We start from the raw sequence: 15,033 nt of genomic DNA, 5'->3' as shown, positions 1-15,033 counted from the left end.
ATAGGCGTACCATTGAGAGGCAAAGGTGTATGATTTTTTATAACCTTGGCTATACAACCAGCTTGTTCTTTAGTCGGGTTTTCAAGTCCCAAAACTTGGACGAGTGGGCTGATAGATATACTTTCTGCTTCTGTTAAGCCAGGATAGATAGGTGCGGTAAAACCAGTAGCAAAGAAGCTAGCCAAGAGAGCGAGGGTCAAGAGTTTGAATTGCATTTTCTATGTTCTTTTTGAATGTATAAAAAATGGATTAAAGTCAATCCCAGTTCCCTTTTTTATAATGAATTTCGGCGGCGTTAACAAGGTTTATGGTATAGTTTATGATGCAGAAAATGGATTCGAAAAAAGGAGAAAAGTGCATATGGCTGATCCTGGAGGCAAACATCAAGGGATCTGTAGATGGATAAATGTTCTGATAAGAGGCTTAAAGTGCATTTTACTATTGGCACCAAAGTATGTAAATAAAACAGATCATAAAGAAGTATATGAGAAATGCAGCCTTAGCTGGATTCAGTTAACTGGATATATACACTTATAAGTATCCGCTCACAACACTGTTTAAATGCATGACTCTTGCTTATGTTATTCCTTGAGCTATTTCTTGAAAAAAAAAAAAAAAAAGAGAAAAGCACCAGTCGCTGTAAAAGAAATGCCTCATGTTCCAATATGGCGCATGTGCTACAGCTAACACATCATCCCTGCATATCCCTTGTCTTACCGTAACACATAAGGGAAACGTCCAAGTTTATGTCGACATAAAATGATTGACACTTTGCCTCTGGACATTCAAATCAGCGCTATGTTTCCCGTTGGTTGTCAGCTTCTTCTTTAATTTTTTGCTTACAATCTTAATGGTACTAGGCATCTGATCCTCTTTTCGCTTTATGTCTAATTGAATTGCTCGAAACATCTTACAGAAAGCTCAATAAACTCAGGCAATGGTCCGTATACTTCCAAAACCTTTCTATTCAGCCATGGATTGTGTCTCGAGTATTACTAATGACTCAGTTTGTTACCTATAACGATAACTAAATAAATGACCACATCTCTGTGTTCTTCGCTTTAATTCTGGATTCAGTCTATGTATATATATATCTTTAATGTTTGACTATTATAATACAATACAGTAGGGCCTCGATTCTGTCATACTCTATCCTGGAATACCATTTTATGAGAAAAATTGGGACGTGTCTATTTATTAAAGTGTATTTTGTCGAAGTATGAATCCTGTCCTGGGATAATCTCGATTCTGGAGTGCTACACCTACCCACCTAGGGTTATGACAGAATCGAGGTCCTACTGTATATACTTTACCTTATACCAAGGTCTGACCATACTTGCTTATTCACTTCATTAGCTAGTAATTCTTCTTCTTTCTCTGATACAACACCTTTTATGAGAACCAGTCCTTATATTTTATCGCCAAGGTCTTCTACTGACATAAAAAGAGGAAAGAGAAAAAGCGGCACTCTGGTGTCTTCGTTTGATATTCTAAAGTCAATCGTTTCAAACAGTTCTTTAGTAAGTTGAGAAGAACTCATATATGATAATAAAGTCATAAGGAAACAAAGAAAAGAAGGCTAATTGTGTCAAATATGTGGCCGTGAGCCATGTGCCACTTTATTTGTATGCATGATTGTCTTTTAATTTGCCAGACCCAAGCTAAAGCGATATTGGGCTGCTTCGACTTCTTACTTCACGATCTACTTTGGTGTCAATAGTAAAATGCACTTTAAGCCTCTTATCAGAACATTTATCCATCTACAGATCCCTTGATGTTTGCCTCCAGGATCAGCCATATGCACTTTTCTCCTTTTTTCGAATCCATTTTCTGCATCATAAACTATACCATAAACCTTGTTAACGCCGCCGAAATTCATTATAAAAAAGGGAACTGGGATTGACTTTAATCCATTTTTTATACATTCAAAAAGAACATAGAAAATGCAATTCAAACTCTTGACCCTCGCTCTCTTGGCTAGCTTCTTTGCTACTGGTTTTACCGCACCTATCTATCCTGGCTTAACAGAAGCAGAAAGTATATCTATCAGCCCACTCGTCCAAGTTTTGGGACTTGAAAACCCGACTAAAGAACAAGCTGGTTGTATAGCCAAGGTTATAAAAAATCATACACCTTTGCCTCTCAATGGTACGCCTATGTCTCCAATGGTTGTACATATGCTCAACTCCCAGTGGGAAAGATTATACCAAATGTGTCTTCAAAATCCAATAGGTTTTAAATAAAGCGATATTCGTGGTGTTAATCATGACATGCAGTGATATCTATACTTAATCTTCCTTTAATAAAGAAACTGTACGTTTAAGCTCATAGCTTGTTAATGCTTTACTTATTTTTATCCTTTTGCAGTGAAAGTTATTTAAGAGCCCATTTAATAGCCTTTATAAAAAAGCTCCACGACTCTTGTGTTTTAACAGTACAAAGCTACTCAATAAACGTGCTCCATCTCAACTTTTGGTGCCTAAACCATACCTCCAAATTATATAATACACAGCTATTGTTATGATCAGCCTTCTTCAGTCGAAATCTAGCTATTCTAGCATATGGCAGTTGGTTTATCAGTCAGCGATCTCAACACCAACTCCTCAACGACCCAGCCTGTGGTGTCTCAGGCACCTTGGATTTCTTTTCTTTGACATCACTTCCCAAAAAGAATTCGATCATGAAATGTATCAATTCGCGTTTTAACCATTTGTTGGTATTGCTGGCTTGACTACACATTATTCGGATACCAATCTGTACTTGGAAAGAAACTTTGATAACGACAACTTTAAAAGTGAGGCCGCATAGGTAGGCTTTTGTTTTGACGATCACCTATATGCTATCCGGCCCACTCTCTCTTGTCGCCTGGAATCGAATATTAAGAGAATTTCCTTACGGCATTTGTCATGGCTGCTTCTAGAAGATCTAAAGTGTACTCATTGTAGTCATGGCAGGATTCAGGTTGTGGGAATAAATACCTGTATCGCTATTGATCTGTTTTTGGGATCAGGCTATGCCAAGCACTTCGCTGAACCCAACCTTGGCTTGAGCCTGAAGAGTCAGCCTCAGATTCCTTTTTTTAAATTCATGCATGCAGGAAAGAGACGTTTACATACTGTAAGTATTGTCATGAATTAGATCATAATGTTTCTGAGTGTAAGGTTGCTCCTGGTAATCAATGTACTTGTTATTATTGCACTCGTATTGGATATATTCACGTCAATCGCCTTTATAATGCTGTGCCCTTTTTGCTATTTGGAGATTTATCTTTGCTGACACGTTTTTTCCCCTTCCATCCTGATTCAGTACAGGCTCTCTTTACTTTGACCATTTTGAAACGAGGTCACCGTTTTGGTTTAACTTGGTTCTCTCTTTTTTTTTTGTTTTCTTTGTTTACAAAAGCTTATCGTTTAAAAATAACACGATTTCTCTCCTTTTTTATTTAAATAACAATTATTGATGCCTGTAAAGAAACTACTACCCAATATTCCATTTGCAGGCAATGAGGCAATCTCACTTCGCTCTGAAACAAAATAACAGTGAAAGAACGCGGCGCATAATCACCAAAGTTATGCATCACCTTCTCCAAGAAAGTTTATACTGCCTTTGTCAATCGTCCAGATCGCCTCACTCTATTCTTGGAGACTGTGTTTGAAAAGCTGTAGAGGAATAATGGCGATATAAAGTCGCCTAAAGAACAAGAAGAACGCAAGTTGATTTGGAATACGCTCTTAGGACTGTATTTGATAAGCCAAACAAACTTAGTTGGGTACTGTTTGGTTCGCGTAGAACGAGCGAGGAAAAAGCTGCAGATGTTGGCTTTATTACGTTATAGCAAAGTGGATAAATCCCCGTCGGCCAATCCGCATTTACAGAGCTGAAAAATGATATTAAATCGTATTTTTTTTTTTCCTTTCTGCATTTATTCACACCATGACTGATTCAACTGTTACTGCTCTTGATTACATTCAAAGGCAGGAAGAGCTTGAAAAGGAAGCAAAGGAAGTGTTACCAGGAAAATTCGAAAAATGCACTTTTCCTTTAGGTTACATTCGACAACCACTCTATGCCTGCAAGACATGTCAAACTGACGATAGCACACCAGCTGCTATGTGCTATAGTTGCTCTATGGCCTGCCACCCAGATCATGAACTATATGAACTATTTCCTAAACGGCATTTTCGATGTGATTGTGGACTCGTCGACAAGTTCAACAATCACCCTTGTGCATTAATGATTCCTGCAAAAAAGATAATTAAGACAAACACTGAAAATAAATACAATCACAACTTTCATGGAAGATATTGCAGGTATTTCTTTATAAAGAAGAGAGAGAGAAAAAGTGTTACTATGTCGATATTAAAACTCTAATAGATGTGATGAGATGTATAATCCAGAAAATGAAGACGGAACCATGTTTCAGGTATACCACTCGTCTGCCCCCGTGTCCTATGGATGTGTTTTGTGTAATACTAAAGTTATATTTAGTGTATCGTATGTGAAGATTGGTTTCATGAACGTTGCATAGGAAATGTAAGTGTTCTTTTTAGCGTTACAACGCGTTCGTGTTTATCGCGACTGACATTATTTGCGCGTTTATTTTGTTTAGATCCCCGAAGCTATAGAAGACTTTGATTGTTACATTTGCCGACATTGTACCAAAAAACATCCTTTCCTTATTCAAGGCAAGGACAAAAGATTTAGTATAGGGTTGTCCAAGGGAAATGAAGCCATCACAACGTGGGTACTGCCAGATAAAATCATCACTAGCAGCAAGCAGAGTACACAGGCACAGGAAAAAACTGCTGAACATGATGCCAGTACAGTACAAACGAATATGGAAGGTGCTGATGATATGTCTTTGCCTGAAGCCGAGTCAAAGCAAACCATCAATGTAGGAAAAGAAGCATCACAAGAAGATACAAACGAAATGTCTGTCAAGGTTGGAGAAAAGAGAAAACTTGATGACACGTCTTCATCTGTTCAGACTAAGCGCTTGAAAGGAAACGGTTGCGCAAATGGTAAGCTTATTTTTAATAGAGTGAGAAATGTTTATATTTAAATACTTTTTGTATAGTTGATTTGAGCAGCTTACCTGAGAATGATAACGTCGAGATATTCCTCCAAGAGACTTGGAGGGAAGGCTTATGCAGATGTGAAGAGGCAAATTGTTTCTTAATGTTGATTTTGCGGATCGTAATTAACTTATTGACATAATTATAGTGCTTGAAACAATACAAAGAAAACAATTTAGAGTTTTTGCTAGCTGAAGAGCAAATCTATGAGCCAGAAGAAGATGAAGATGCTGGAAAATCCTTGCTAGAGATTGGCATGGAACAACTTCAACGCATAGACAGAGTTAAAGTGCTTGAGAGCTTAATGGCTTATAAAGACTTGGCTGCTGATTTAAAAAACTATTTTGCATCTTTCAAAGACTCTGGAAAAGTAGTAACAAAAGAAGATATCGATGAGTTCTTTTCTGTAAGCATCTCCTAGGATACAGAAAGCAATATTCTAATTAATTACATACTACCTTAGGCAAAACTACGCGAAAGAAACAATGATTAGTACTTTTTTTTTTTTTATTATTATGACAGACTAATCAAGCATACCCGTACATCAATCAGTAAAAAAAGAACACATCCATAAAAAACATATAGCATAATCATAAAAAAAAGCATAAAATATAAAATAAATAAACACTTGCCGCATTCAAATTACATACAACCATTTAAAAAGAAGCAAAATAGGAGCTCACATTTGAAGTAGTTCATTCATTGTCTGATCAAATAATGACGATTGGGCATGGTGTCTTCTGGTGATAAATGACAGACGCATCTCTCCAGGTGTACTATCAATTAATAGCTATTTAATCCCTCCAAAATAAAGTATGTGTATGTTTTATGGTAGCCGCCTTATTTGTGGACTGATAAAGTAAATATACCACAGAATCATTCATACGAAATCGCGTCAAAAAAAAAAAAAAAGAGTATGAAAAGTATCACAAAGAAGTCATTGATATCGAAGTTCTTTTAAGCAGAGATATCTGGAATAAATGTTGTTCACCATAGCTCATCCCCTTTTTTTCTGATTATATTCTAGTAGGTTTAAGTGAACATGTGTCATAATTTATTACATTAAAAAAGGTATCAAGCATTATCAAATGCGTTTTGTTTTAATCCGTTCTTAACTTTTTACGACTTTCTACATTAACTTCTTCCTCTCCTTTCAGATTAATATAAGGTGTATCGCTTCTCATTAGGAATATTCTGCCGTAATAAGGTATCACCGATTTGTTGAAGAATAGTGCTCTTGATGGTTCATCAATCACTTTCGTAGACTCTATCTCGCCTTCTTCTTTTTCTTCTTCGTCTTCACTATTCTCTATTGTTTCTCCCTCTTCATTTGTTTCAATAGTATCTTCAACATCGTCGCTTTCAAGACGATCACGCTTTCTCTTGCCAAGTAACGTAATACCCTTCTCATTGTTATTTTCTCCTTCATTCTGTTCACCATTTACTTCACCATTCTGTTCTGTGTTTTCTTCGCCATTCTCGATACCATTTTGTCTGTCGATTTTTTCACCATTTTGTTCGTTAGTGTGTTCACCATTCTCTTTATTACTTTGTTTGTCGGCTTGTTCATTTATATACATCATGAATGCAAGATAGATAACACCCGTCATGTAAGCATCATAGGCAGCCTCGTGCTCATTTGGCTTATTGCTTTTAATATAACGATCAAATCCAGGTGCCAGCACTACATATGGTATTTGCATTAGTTTGTTAATGACATTATGATTTTCAATATCTTACCGATCTTTTGGCCTGCTTCTTCTAATTCACTATGTACAGTATTAAATAATGAGCCCAATACAGATGTATTGAAACAGCCCTGTGATAAAGTTATTAGTTTGCTTTTATATATATACTATCAGTGCATAGTCATACCTTTAGTAGTGGATGGTATTCTGCCAAGTATTTTGTATCTACAATATAATCCCACATGCTATTTACAACTTCCTTACATTTTGTAAGATTATCAGGAAGGTACTGCCAAAATTGGTCAGTTGTATGAAGTATATCAAATAAAGCATTATGCGCGACAACAGGGCATTTAGCATCTCCTATAGTTTCAATAATCGTACGGAAGTTAAGTGCCGATGTCTTCTATGCATCTAATTAGCTTCATCATCGTCATACGCTGAATATAATAGTATCTACCTGAAGTTTCGCTTTTCTTTGCTCTTCCTTAAGACGCACTATTTCTACATGCTTGAGATCTCTGCTCATAACTTGAAGGAAGCTGTTATAGTTTTCTTGCACTTCCTGGAATATAAGCTTCTTATAGAACGGCGTATTTACTTGAATAATCAATGGTTGTTCTGTATTCCCTTGTAACCAATTGTTTATCGCTTTACGATTATATTCCAAAAAGCTTTTGCCATTTTGCGTCAAGGCGGATTCTGGTTTAAATTGGAACATGAGTTGACTATTTCTATCTAATTTATAATTCATTTACCTTCAATACGTGATCTTCTGTTGTTCATTCGTAAAGTACCGTATGCAGATTCATAAAAGGTTCCTTCTTCTGTAAAGTTATAGAAAGGTATGCCTTCCTTAATCCACTTGTTAAAGTCAAAATTATTTGAATGAAGAAATGCTAAACTGCTTGCATCTACAGAGAACACACGTCGGGACTGCATGTTGTCAGGATCATTGCCAAAGATGTAGAAATTAAAAGGTCTGGCAATAAAATCGCCCGTTTCCTTGTCTCTTTTAAATGTGCACACGCCATATTGAACAATCGTAAACTCTTCAACTGAACTTCTAATCTTGGTATAGCGCTGAGCCAAGTCATCCATGTTATTTATATTGATGTGGGGTGGAGTCAAGCCTGATTGTAAAATGAATACAAGATCGATCTTTAATAATCGTGATATTTACCAGTAAATTCACAATCAATAGCGATAAAGTCAGCTTCTAAAATAGCCTTTTTAATAAAAGGTAGCTTTTGTTCAAAGTCTGATTTGAGAATTTCCATAACTGCAAAGAAATAAAAATAAAAATAAAAAGATTGGAAAAGAGAAGAGAAAAAGCAAGTTTAAGGTACTGCTTTTGTACTGCTTTTCGCAGCAACGCGCGCTTAAAAATTTCGCGACCGCAAACAGGTGTGGAGAAATACAAGTATTTTTTAGTACATAGGGCTTCCGAACAGTAACAAACCAAAGATAACTTTCATGATTTTGCAATAATAGAATACAAACCTGCCAAAAGATAAATATGACATTTTAAACAATAGTTTGCTTACAGATTTGGTATTAAGGAGTCTTTAGTGACTTTTGTACAATAATGAAGTTTGATAGCTCACTATCTTTACTATGAATACAACAAGGACGCTTCATTGTGACACCCTTTCTTGTGGTTCTACTGACCTTGCAGCACTTGTTAAAGATGAAGTAAAGAAAGACACGCATTAGGTATTTTTTTTTTTTCTTAAATGAAACTAGAAAAAAGCGATCAAGAAACTGACGATCGATGTTGGCCATAAACTTTGAACCCTCCAACAACAAGTCTGTCAAGTTGTTTGATTACATGAGGCAGTCGTCACTTTGATCCCATTCTTCTTTATTCTTTCAAATATTACTTTTATATTTGATGTCATCGTTCTAGTAGTAGCCAAGAAACAGTTCACCATTACGTTTAACTTCTACAGCCAAATTCTACTGGGCATTTTTGAGAGTAAAGTGTATGTTGATATGGAGTGTATTAGTTAGACAGAGCTACGAGTGCAATTTGATTAACTAATGGTTTTTTCTATCACGTATCTCAATCTACAAGACTGTCTCAACGGAGTGTCTATTTGCAATATATTGTTTCCCATCAGAGTAGGCTCCTCCTAACGCGTTCATTCTGTTTCCCTCCTTCTTTTTAGGCTTATCGCGATATGAGGATATAAAGTTAAATTGTGCATGAGCGACATTCCTGTTTTGGAAACACAGCACTTGTGTGCGACACTTGCAAAAAAACTTTATTTAATCTCGCCCGAGAGTGCCGTTGTTTAACAAAATTTTCTGGTTTTATGGCGTCTTCAAATACAACATACGCAATGTGCTTAAAAAAACAGCAGTCAAACATCTCTCTAGATAAGTTTGAGTGATGTGTAGTATCTTGATCATCGAAGGCCTATGGATATCGAATATAAAAGAACGGATACTCGGTATTTTCAATGGTGTAACTACTACTTGCAATCCGTTTCTGTGTAAATTTCATTCTATTTTTCAACACATTTCGTCAGTTTTCTTTTTTTCTTCTGCTATATTCAACTTTGTTATGAATGATCAGTTAAGCCGATGGTTTGTAAAATAGATTCTTTATTAAGAAGAGCTACATATTACTAAAGTAGACTTGAATGAGGGCTTATAGGGGAATATCAATGTTGTTAATGTTAGTCTTATCTGATGCGATAAAGGAATATAAAGTAGAATGTATGTTCTACTATAAGATTATAAAGTATTGTAACCTTATATTCAACACGTCTGTTATGGATTTCGTTATGTGCAAGTTGGCATCACGGACATTACAAGAGATAAACTCACCAATCACTGAAAACATCCCATGACATCATTGGTTCTACAGAATTTCCCAAAATGAAAGCCGCATCCCGTCATCTCAAAGTCGCAAGATCACAAAAATAGAGGCCGTGCTTTGTTGGATACGTTTACAAACATATACAGAGTGAAAGGTGCAAGAGACAGATTACAACCCTGTTCAACGTACATCTCTTGGCGCACTTATCCCGTTCCACAGCTTCGAATGCTCGCGGCGCGCATCAAATATTATGCCTCTCTGTTTTCTATATCGAACCCTTTATCTTTTTTCCATCTTTATGGACTTCCATATTTGACTTGAGCTACCCTCAACATATAACAGGCCTCTTGAAACTTTTACTGATCAATCTTTACTCAGACAGTTAACTCGTAGTAGCGTCTTTGGTTTCTACTTTCGCTCTTATTCCCAATGGAATTCTTTTATTTTCTTTTATTACACTAAAATATCTCGCGTGGGTGATTTGCCATTTATATTCAAAGGACATTTAAAACAATGAAACCCCATCATTTAAACGAATAAATCCCACTATTGTCAATCACATAGACACTACAATGAAGAGATAAAGCTAAGTCGTTCATATCACTTGAATTCCTAACTATAATAATGTCATTCATCATTTGTTGATTTATTTTAAATTTTTCACCTGACAATTATACACCTTTTCTATTCCAAATTAATAATAACGACAGTCCAAGAGTTGACAGTTAGAGTCTAAGTAAATGACACGGAAGGATGACTCATTGTATCCTTAAACACTTTACAGCCTTGAAAACATTACGTAATTCCTACCAAGCAAGGTTATCTAAACTGATGGATATGCAAATTCTACAGAGTATATTTAGTACACATTACGCAAATGATCTTTTATTCCCACCCTATGCTCCTCTTTGTTCTCTCGTCAAGATTTATTTATTTAATATTGTTATTTTGTAGTACAAACTTGAAAGAAAGAACTGATAACAGACCAAGATCATTTGTTTAATGTATTCTAATAGAGTATTCACACAATATTTATTGGGAAGGGGATGCGCTTTTTAGCCATCATGCGCCCAATGCGGTCATTCAATTATTTGCTAATAAAAAATCCTTGTTTAATTGTATTTTTTTTTATTTTTATTCCTCTCTCTCTTTTTCCATAATTTTTCTCGAATTTAAATAAAAACATGATATCTGGTGCACCTTCTGTACAACCACAAAGTAATAGCCATGCACACTTGGACAGTATATTTGAATCCGTAAAACGACAGGTGAAATATCATTGTCGTGATATAAAATATGATAAGACCCACTTATGCAGATTTAGGTTGATCTTTGGGGCGAAAATGCAAAGTGGAAGATAGATCTCGTCTTGTTGGATAATCCACAGCAACAACAGCAACAACAGCAAAGTGTCATACGTCCGTTATTATCACCACAGCAGTTGCATCCAAATGCAATCACAACTCCGTCCATGACCAGCAGTAGTAATACGATTCAAAATATACAATTACCAATCACTGCAGCAACTCAGTATCCTGTAAGAAATGATGTAAATATAATTTCCAAAACTAATACATTCTTCTTAGTGGGATTATACACCGCCTACCACCAACGAATGGAGACAACGCGAGAATGATGAATTATATCAAAAGGTATAACAATAGCATTTTATATACATTCTATTCATACTTTTTCTAGCTACACGAATCAATAGAAAGACAAAAGTACCTTGAGAGTATCATTTGGGCTCAAGCTGAACAGATTAAAAGTTCAAGGCAGAACCAGCCAAGAGAAGAAGATGCGATAAAGACAATGAAGAATATCTTTTTGATGAATGTAAGCATATATTCATTTCATCCTTTGATCAAGCGATCTAACCTATATATAGGAAAATGAGCAAAGGAATCGGTACAAGATGGAAACAAACATACTGCAAAAAGATATTGAAACACTAAAGAAAAAGTTACAAAAGATGGCTTCTATTTTGTACGAAATAGAAAAAATACAGATACCTCCTGAAGACGCGGAATTAGATAAAGAAGCATTATTAAAAGACAGAAATATCCTGTTGAGAAAATTATATCTCGCAGAACTCAGACTATCCGCAAGGGACGCAGAACTAGAATACTTGCATGAAGTTGTCGATTCACTTAAATCCAGTACGTTCAATAAACCTCCTCAACCACATCCACCATATAAAAAGATAAGGAAGGGCCCTCCCTATCTACTTCAACAACAATTCTCTCCCCGCAGCAGTGAAGTTCGATTGTACGATCAGCAACCATTAACTGCGCTCGACAGTCTCGGTATCGTCGCTGATCAGATGCTAAGCGATCCAGAGTTTGATTCTAACACGAGCACTACAGCGTATGACCAAAACACAAAACGAGTTCGATCTCGACTAGATGACAGGAGATCTCAGAGATCGATGGATTCGGCTGTTACGCTCTTAACCATGCCTCAGTTAATCACTCCATCTGCAAAAAGTAATAAATAAAACAACAACAATATATACATATATATTTTCATGCACTTATTTTCTTTTTATGTAGTACCTGAAAACAAGTCTCCTGAATCCAATAGTTCTGCTGCCAAGAAATCGAGAACAACCTATATGCGATGGACAGAAGAAGAGGACGACAAGTTGAGAAAGGCAGTTCAAAAACATGGTCCAAGCAATTGGGAAGCCTGTGCAAGAGATCTAGAAGGAAGAACAAACATTCAATGTCGTAATCGATGGATACGGTACCTTGAAAACAAAGAACCAAAAACAGATGCTCGTCAGTCCCCATCCATTGCTGCCCTGCTCAATGATGACAACCGTGTCTATACTCCGCCTTCTCCTGCTGCTACGCCAAAGAATGTCAAACGCGTCAAGACAGAAAATGCTTCCCTCGCTTAATTGGTATATGGCTTGCTGTTGTACATAGCATTTGTATATAGTCCTTTCATTTTTCTATTCATCCATTGCCCTTCCTTTTTCCTTTCTTTTTTTTTTTTTTTCTCTCTTTTCATTTCTTTTTTTTTTAAATAAAGTAAGTTGTATATGTTTTCAAATGTAAAATCTAACCCAATGATATCTTGAGCAAATTCAGAAAATAGATATGCATAGTCAAAAGTTTTGTTACAAGGGTTTATTTATAGTAACATTATTTACACCACAATCATTGATTCATGCTTTTCTTAGTTACGGCTGTTTGGAAACCACAAGGTGTGTACATGCTATTTGTGTAATCTATTCCTCCATTTTCTGTAAACCGTACCACATCTGTGGGTCTGGTACAACAATACTCTATAATCAAAGTTCTCTCTAAGCCCCATAGTTGGCAATAGTCAAGGTTTACTGTAGAAGACTATTCTTCGATTTTATTCAAGAAGAAACTTACTGCAAAAGAAGTTGGCGAAAGAGAGAAAAGGAAAAAAAACGCGGCATCTAGTGGGCCATTTTCAATAAATAGTAAACTATAGGCATCAATAGTATCATCTGGCACATAAGCTACCATATAAGTATACAACTTCTGAGAGATCGCCTTTAGGAAAGTTTCTACTAGGATCACGAAATGGAAAATGTTTTTCTCTGAATCGAATATTTGCCATTCCAACTCTGATACAATATCAGCAGAGACAGTCAATCCCTACTTGATGCTTACTCCTACTCATGATTACTCATAGATTTACCCTATGAATGAGAAATCTCAAGCTTAACTGTGATCGACAAGGGAAACAAGCTATGCAAAAGAGAGGCTCAAGTCGTATCTATAAAGTAAATGCATATACTCGCAAAGTGGCACAGGGAATCAAGTATAAATACAATGAAAATCCAATTATTAGAAAAAAAAAAAAAATCTCAATTGACAAAAGGAGGAGAGAAGGTGTGGCCATCCAGACCAGATAGTATGAAAGATTTTTTATGTATCTTTAACTTGTCCACTCTTTTCAATATGTATATATAGAATGTTTAGTTTGAAAAAGGGGTAGTTTATTGTTTATTGTTTATTATATATATCTTCAAATAAAGAAGCGTGACTCGAAGAGCTTATACCACATCCTCTGCCTTCCTTTCGTCAACTGCAGCATTTTGATCTAAGTTGCTAAATTGATAAAAGTAATTTCCTATATCAATATTTGTTATTGACTCCTAATCTTAACGATTCTATATATTAACATGTATTTTTGTATCATCTGCTGCAATGAGATTGCTGGTGTTTTATACTATTTCCACAATATTTTCTGCTACTGAATGTTTATACACCTGTATACTTGAGGTCACCAATAGATTGCTAACAGCTGTGTCAATTTTTAGTTTTGTTGCGTTGTCTTCATGAGCGGTAATAGTGGTAATCCATCCGTAATGAAAGCGAATATGTGTGCATTGTAGTATCAACTCTGCGTTCATGGTGTGGATCAATTGTTTCCGATCTTCCATATGCAAAAATTCGCGAGGTGGGCATACCTAAGCTAAGGGAAGAAAGTCCAATCCTTATTTATTAATTGTGTAGCTGGCATTGTAAGCTCCATGTATTTTTGGTTGTAAATTGGACTTGTATTTATTATAGGAAACACTACATGTACCAGAATTTAGACTAATTCTACGGGCGCTACCTCTACCCACTACCTATGATGTCGTCCAGCAAAGCTTTTTAATACGTAGCATCAAGCTAAACATGACTTTATAAAGTCACTATCTTGTTTTGTTTCTTTTCAAGAAAAAAACAAAAAAAAGAGATAAATAAATGTTATTTTTTATTCTAATTTTATGTTGTCAGGTTGATCAACAAAGACTACTTAGCTCACGTGTAAATTACGATAGCATCGCATTTTACATAAAGAATATTCTACTGGGCAGTTTTGTATGTAGTGCTTAGAAGAAGTGCCTGTAGCATTAGCCTATTTTCTGGTGTATGTAGCGTTGACCAAAAAATATCATTTAAATTTAAATGTCCAGCTCTTACCTTTAGAATTACTTTCAGTGATGAAGCATATAGATGAAAAGGACTTGTTGCCTCCCATTCAAGTGGTTCAAGCACTTTCAAGGTCAAATGTGGCAAGTATTGGCTTGATCAAGGACTATATTGGTAAAAAGATTGAATACGAGCGAAAGGAACTGAAGCAGGTAACTCAAAGGACTTTAACACTCTTTATGACTAACAATAAATGCAAACATAAAGAATGACGAGCTAATCGAGAGTTATCGTCATGAGACTGAGAAGCGTAGGAAAGAGATTGAAGAATTGAAGACGAGGTATGATCAATACTCTCTTGTATCATCTCTTTGACTTACTTTGTAAGCATAGTGCTCGCATATTTCAAGTTCAAAAGTGCTCAGGATGTCATGGCACCTTGGATCTTCCAGCTGTTCACTTTTTATGCAGACACTCATATCATCAACGGTATTTCATAGATTGTGCATATATAGACAAACTCATGCTAACACACTTTATTC

General features: G+C 35.9%; 5 protein-coding genes across 5 annotated transcripts; 4 read left to right on the top strand and 1 right to left on the bottom strand.

Moving 5' to 3' along the window:
• Positions 1 to 1,943: 1,943 nt before the first annotated feature.
• Positions 1,944 to 2,243, top strand: RHIMIDRAFT_237025 (uncharacterized protein; the record flags this gene model as incomplete). The annotated part of the gene is made up of 1 exon (XM_023608675.1): positions 1,944 to 2,243. One exon carries the CDS (start codon positions 1,944 to 1,946, stop codon positions 2,241 to 2,243), a length of 300 nt encoding a protein of 99 aa, XP_023466705.1.
• A 1,649-nt stretch (positions 2,244 to 3,892) lies between these two features.
• RHIMIDRAFT_226104 (zf-UBR-domain-containing protein) lies at positions 3,893 to 5,977 on the top strand. The gene is made up of 7 exons (XM_023607551.1): positions 3,893 to 4,310; positions 4,375 to 4,423; positions 4,489 to 4,533; positions 4,610 to 5,021; positions 5,078 to 5,163; positions 5,224 to 5,481; positions 5,539 to 5,977. The coding sequence occupies exons 1-7, from the start codon at positions 3,934 to 3,936 to the stop codon at positions 5,566 to 5,568; spliced, it is 1,257 nt and encodes a 418-aa protein (XP_023466704.1). The 5' UTR covers positions 3,893 to 3,933; the 3' UTR covers positions 5,569 to 5,977.
• A 134-nt stretch (positions 5,978 to 6,111) lies between these two features.
• Positions 6,112 to 8,074, bottom strand: RHIMIDRAFT_281133 (CAF1-domain-containing protein). Its single transcript, XM_023612970.1, has 6 exons — positions 7,947 to 8,074; positions 7,522 to 7,896; positions 7,224 to 7,465; positions 6,951 to 7,169; positions 6,816 to 6,894; positions 6,112 to 6,759 (listed from the first exon to the last, which is right to left on the bottom strand). Exons 1-6 carry the CDS (start codon positions 8,041 to 8,043, stop codon positions 6,176 to 6,178), a joined length of 1,596 nt encoding a protein of 531 aa, XP_023466703.1. The 5' UTR covers positions 8,044 to 8,074; the 3' UTR covers positions 6,112 to 6,175.
• Positions 8,075 to 10,610: 2,536 nt separating this feature from the next.
• RHIMIDRAFT_281117 (uncharacterized protein) lies at positions 10,611 to 12,593 on the top strand. Its single transcript, XM_023612969.1, has 6 exons — positions 10,611 to 10,858; positions 10,915 to 11,127; positions 11,177 to 11,242; positions 11,289 to 11,426; positions 11,479 to 12,076; positions 12,143 to 12,593. Exons 1-6 carry the CDS (start codon positions 10,775 to 10,777, stop codon positions 12,490 to 12,492), a joined length of 1,449 nt encoding a protein of 482 aa, XP_023466702.1. The 5' UTR covers positions 10,611 to 10,774; the 3' UTR covers positions 12,493 to 12,593.
• Positions 12,594 to 14,562: 1,969 nt separating this feature from the next.
• On the top strand, positions 14,563 to 14,991 carry RHIMIDRAFT_251091 (uncharacterized protein; the record flags this gene model as incomplete). The annotated part of the gene is made up of 3 exons (XM_023610789.1): positions 14,563 to 14,703; positions 14,759 to 14,832; positions 14,880 to 14,991. 3 exons carry the CDS (start codon positions 14,563 to 14,565, stop codon positions 14,989 to 14,991), a joined length of 327 nt encoding a protein of 108 aa, XP_023466701.1.
• Positions 14,992 to 15,033: the final 42 nt, after the last annotated feature.

This window comes from Rhizopus microsporus (genome assembly GCF_002708625.1).
Source record: "Rhizopus microsporus ATCC 52813 unplaced genomic scaffold scaffold_7, whole genome shotgun sequence".
NCBI classification, from domain to species: domain Eukaryota; kingdom Fungi; phylum Mucoromycota; class Mucoromycetes; order Mucorales; family Rhizopodaceae; genus Rhizopus; species Rhizopus microsporus.
Note: the sequence above shows the minus strand (reverse complement) of the source record. Positions and strands in the feature narration are given on the sequence as shown.

Bases quoted from the DNA above. Each gene is read 5' to 3' on its own strand.
- RHIMIDRAFT_226104 (XM_023607551.1), top strand. From the start codon at position 3,934: ATGACTGATTCAACTGTTACTGCTCTTGATTACATTCAAAGGCAGGAA. The intron at 4,311-4,374 runs GTATTTCTTTAT...AAACTCTAATAG, and splicing joins TTTCATGGAAGATATTGCAG to ATGTGATGAGATGTATAATC. The intron at 5,482-5,538 runs GTAAGCATCTCC...ATACTACCTTAG, and splicing joins ATATCGATGAGTTCTTTTCT to GCAAAACTACGCGAAAGAAA.
- RHIMIDRAFT_281133 (XM_023612970.1), bottom strand. From the start codon at position 8,043: ATGGAAATTCTCAAATCAGACTTTGAACAAAAGCTACCTTTTATTAAA. The intron at 7,170-7,223 runs GTAGATACTATT...TTAGATGCATAG, and splicing joins AAAGAAAAGCGAAACTTCAG to AAGACATCGGCACTTAACTT. The intron at 6,760-6,815 runs GTAAGATATTGA...TACCATATGTAG, and splicing joins AGAAGCAGGCCAAAAGATCG to TGCTGGCACCTGGATTTGAT.
- RHIMIDRAFT_281117 (XM_023612969.1), top strand. From the start codon at position 10,775: ATGATATCTGGTGCACCTTCTGTACAACCACAAAGTAATAGCCATGCA. The intron at 10,859-10,914 runs GTGAAATATCAT...ATGCAGATTTAG, and splicing joins TTGAATCCGTAAAACGACAG to GTTGATCTTTGGGGCGAAAA. The intron at 11,128-11,176 runs GTAAGAAATGAT...CATTCTTCTTAG, and splicing joins CTGCAGCAACTCAGTATCCT to TGGGATTATACACCGCCTAC.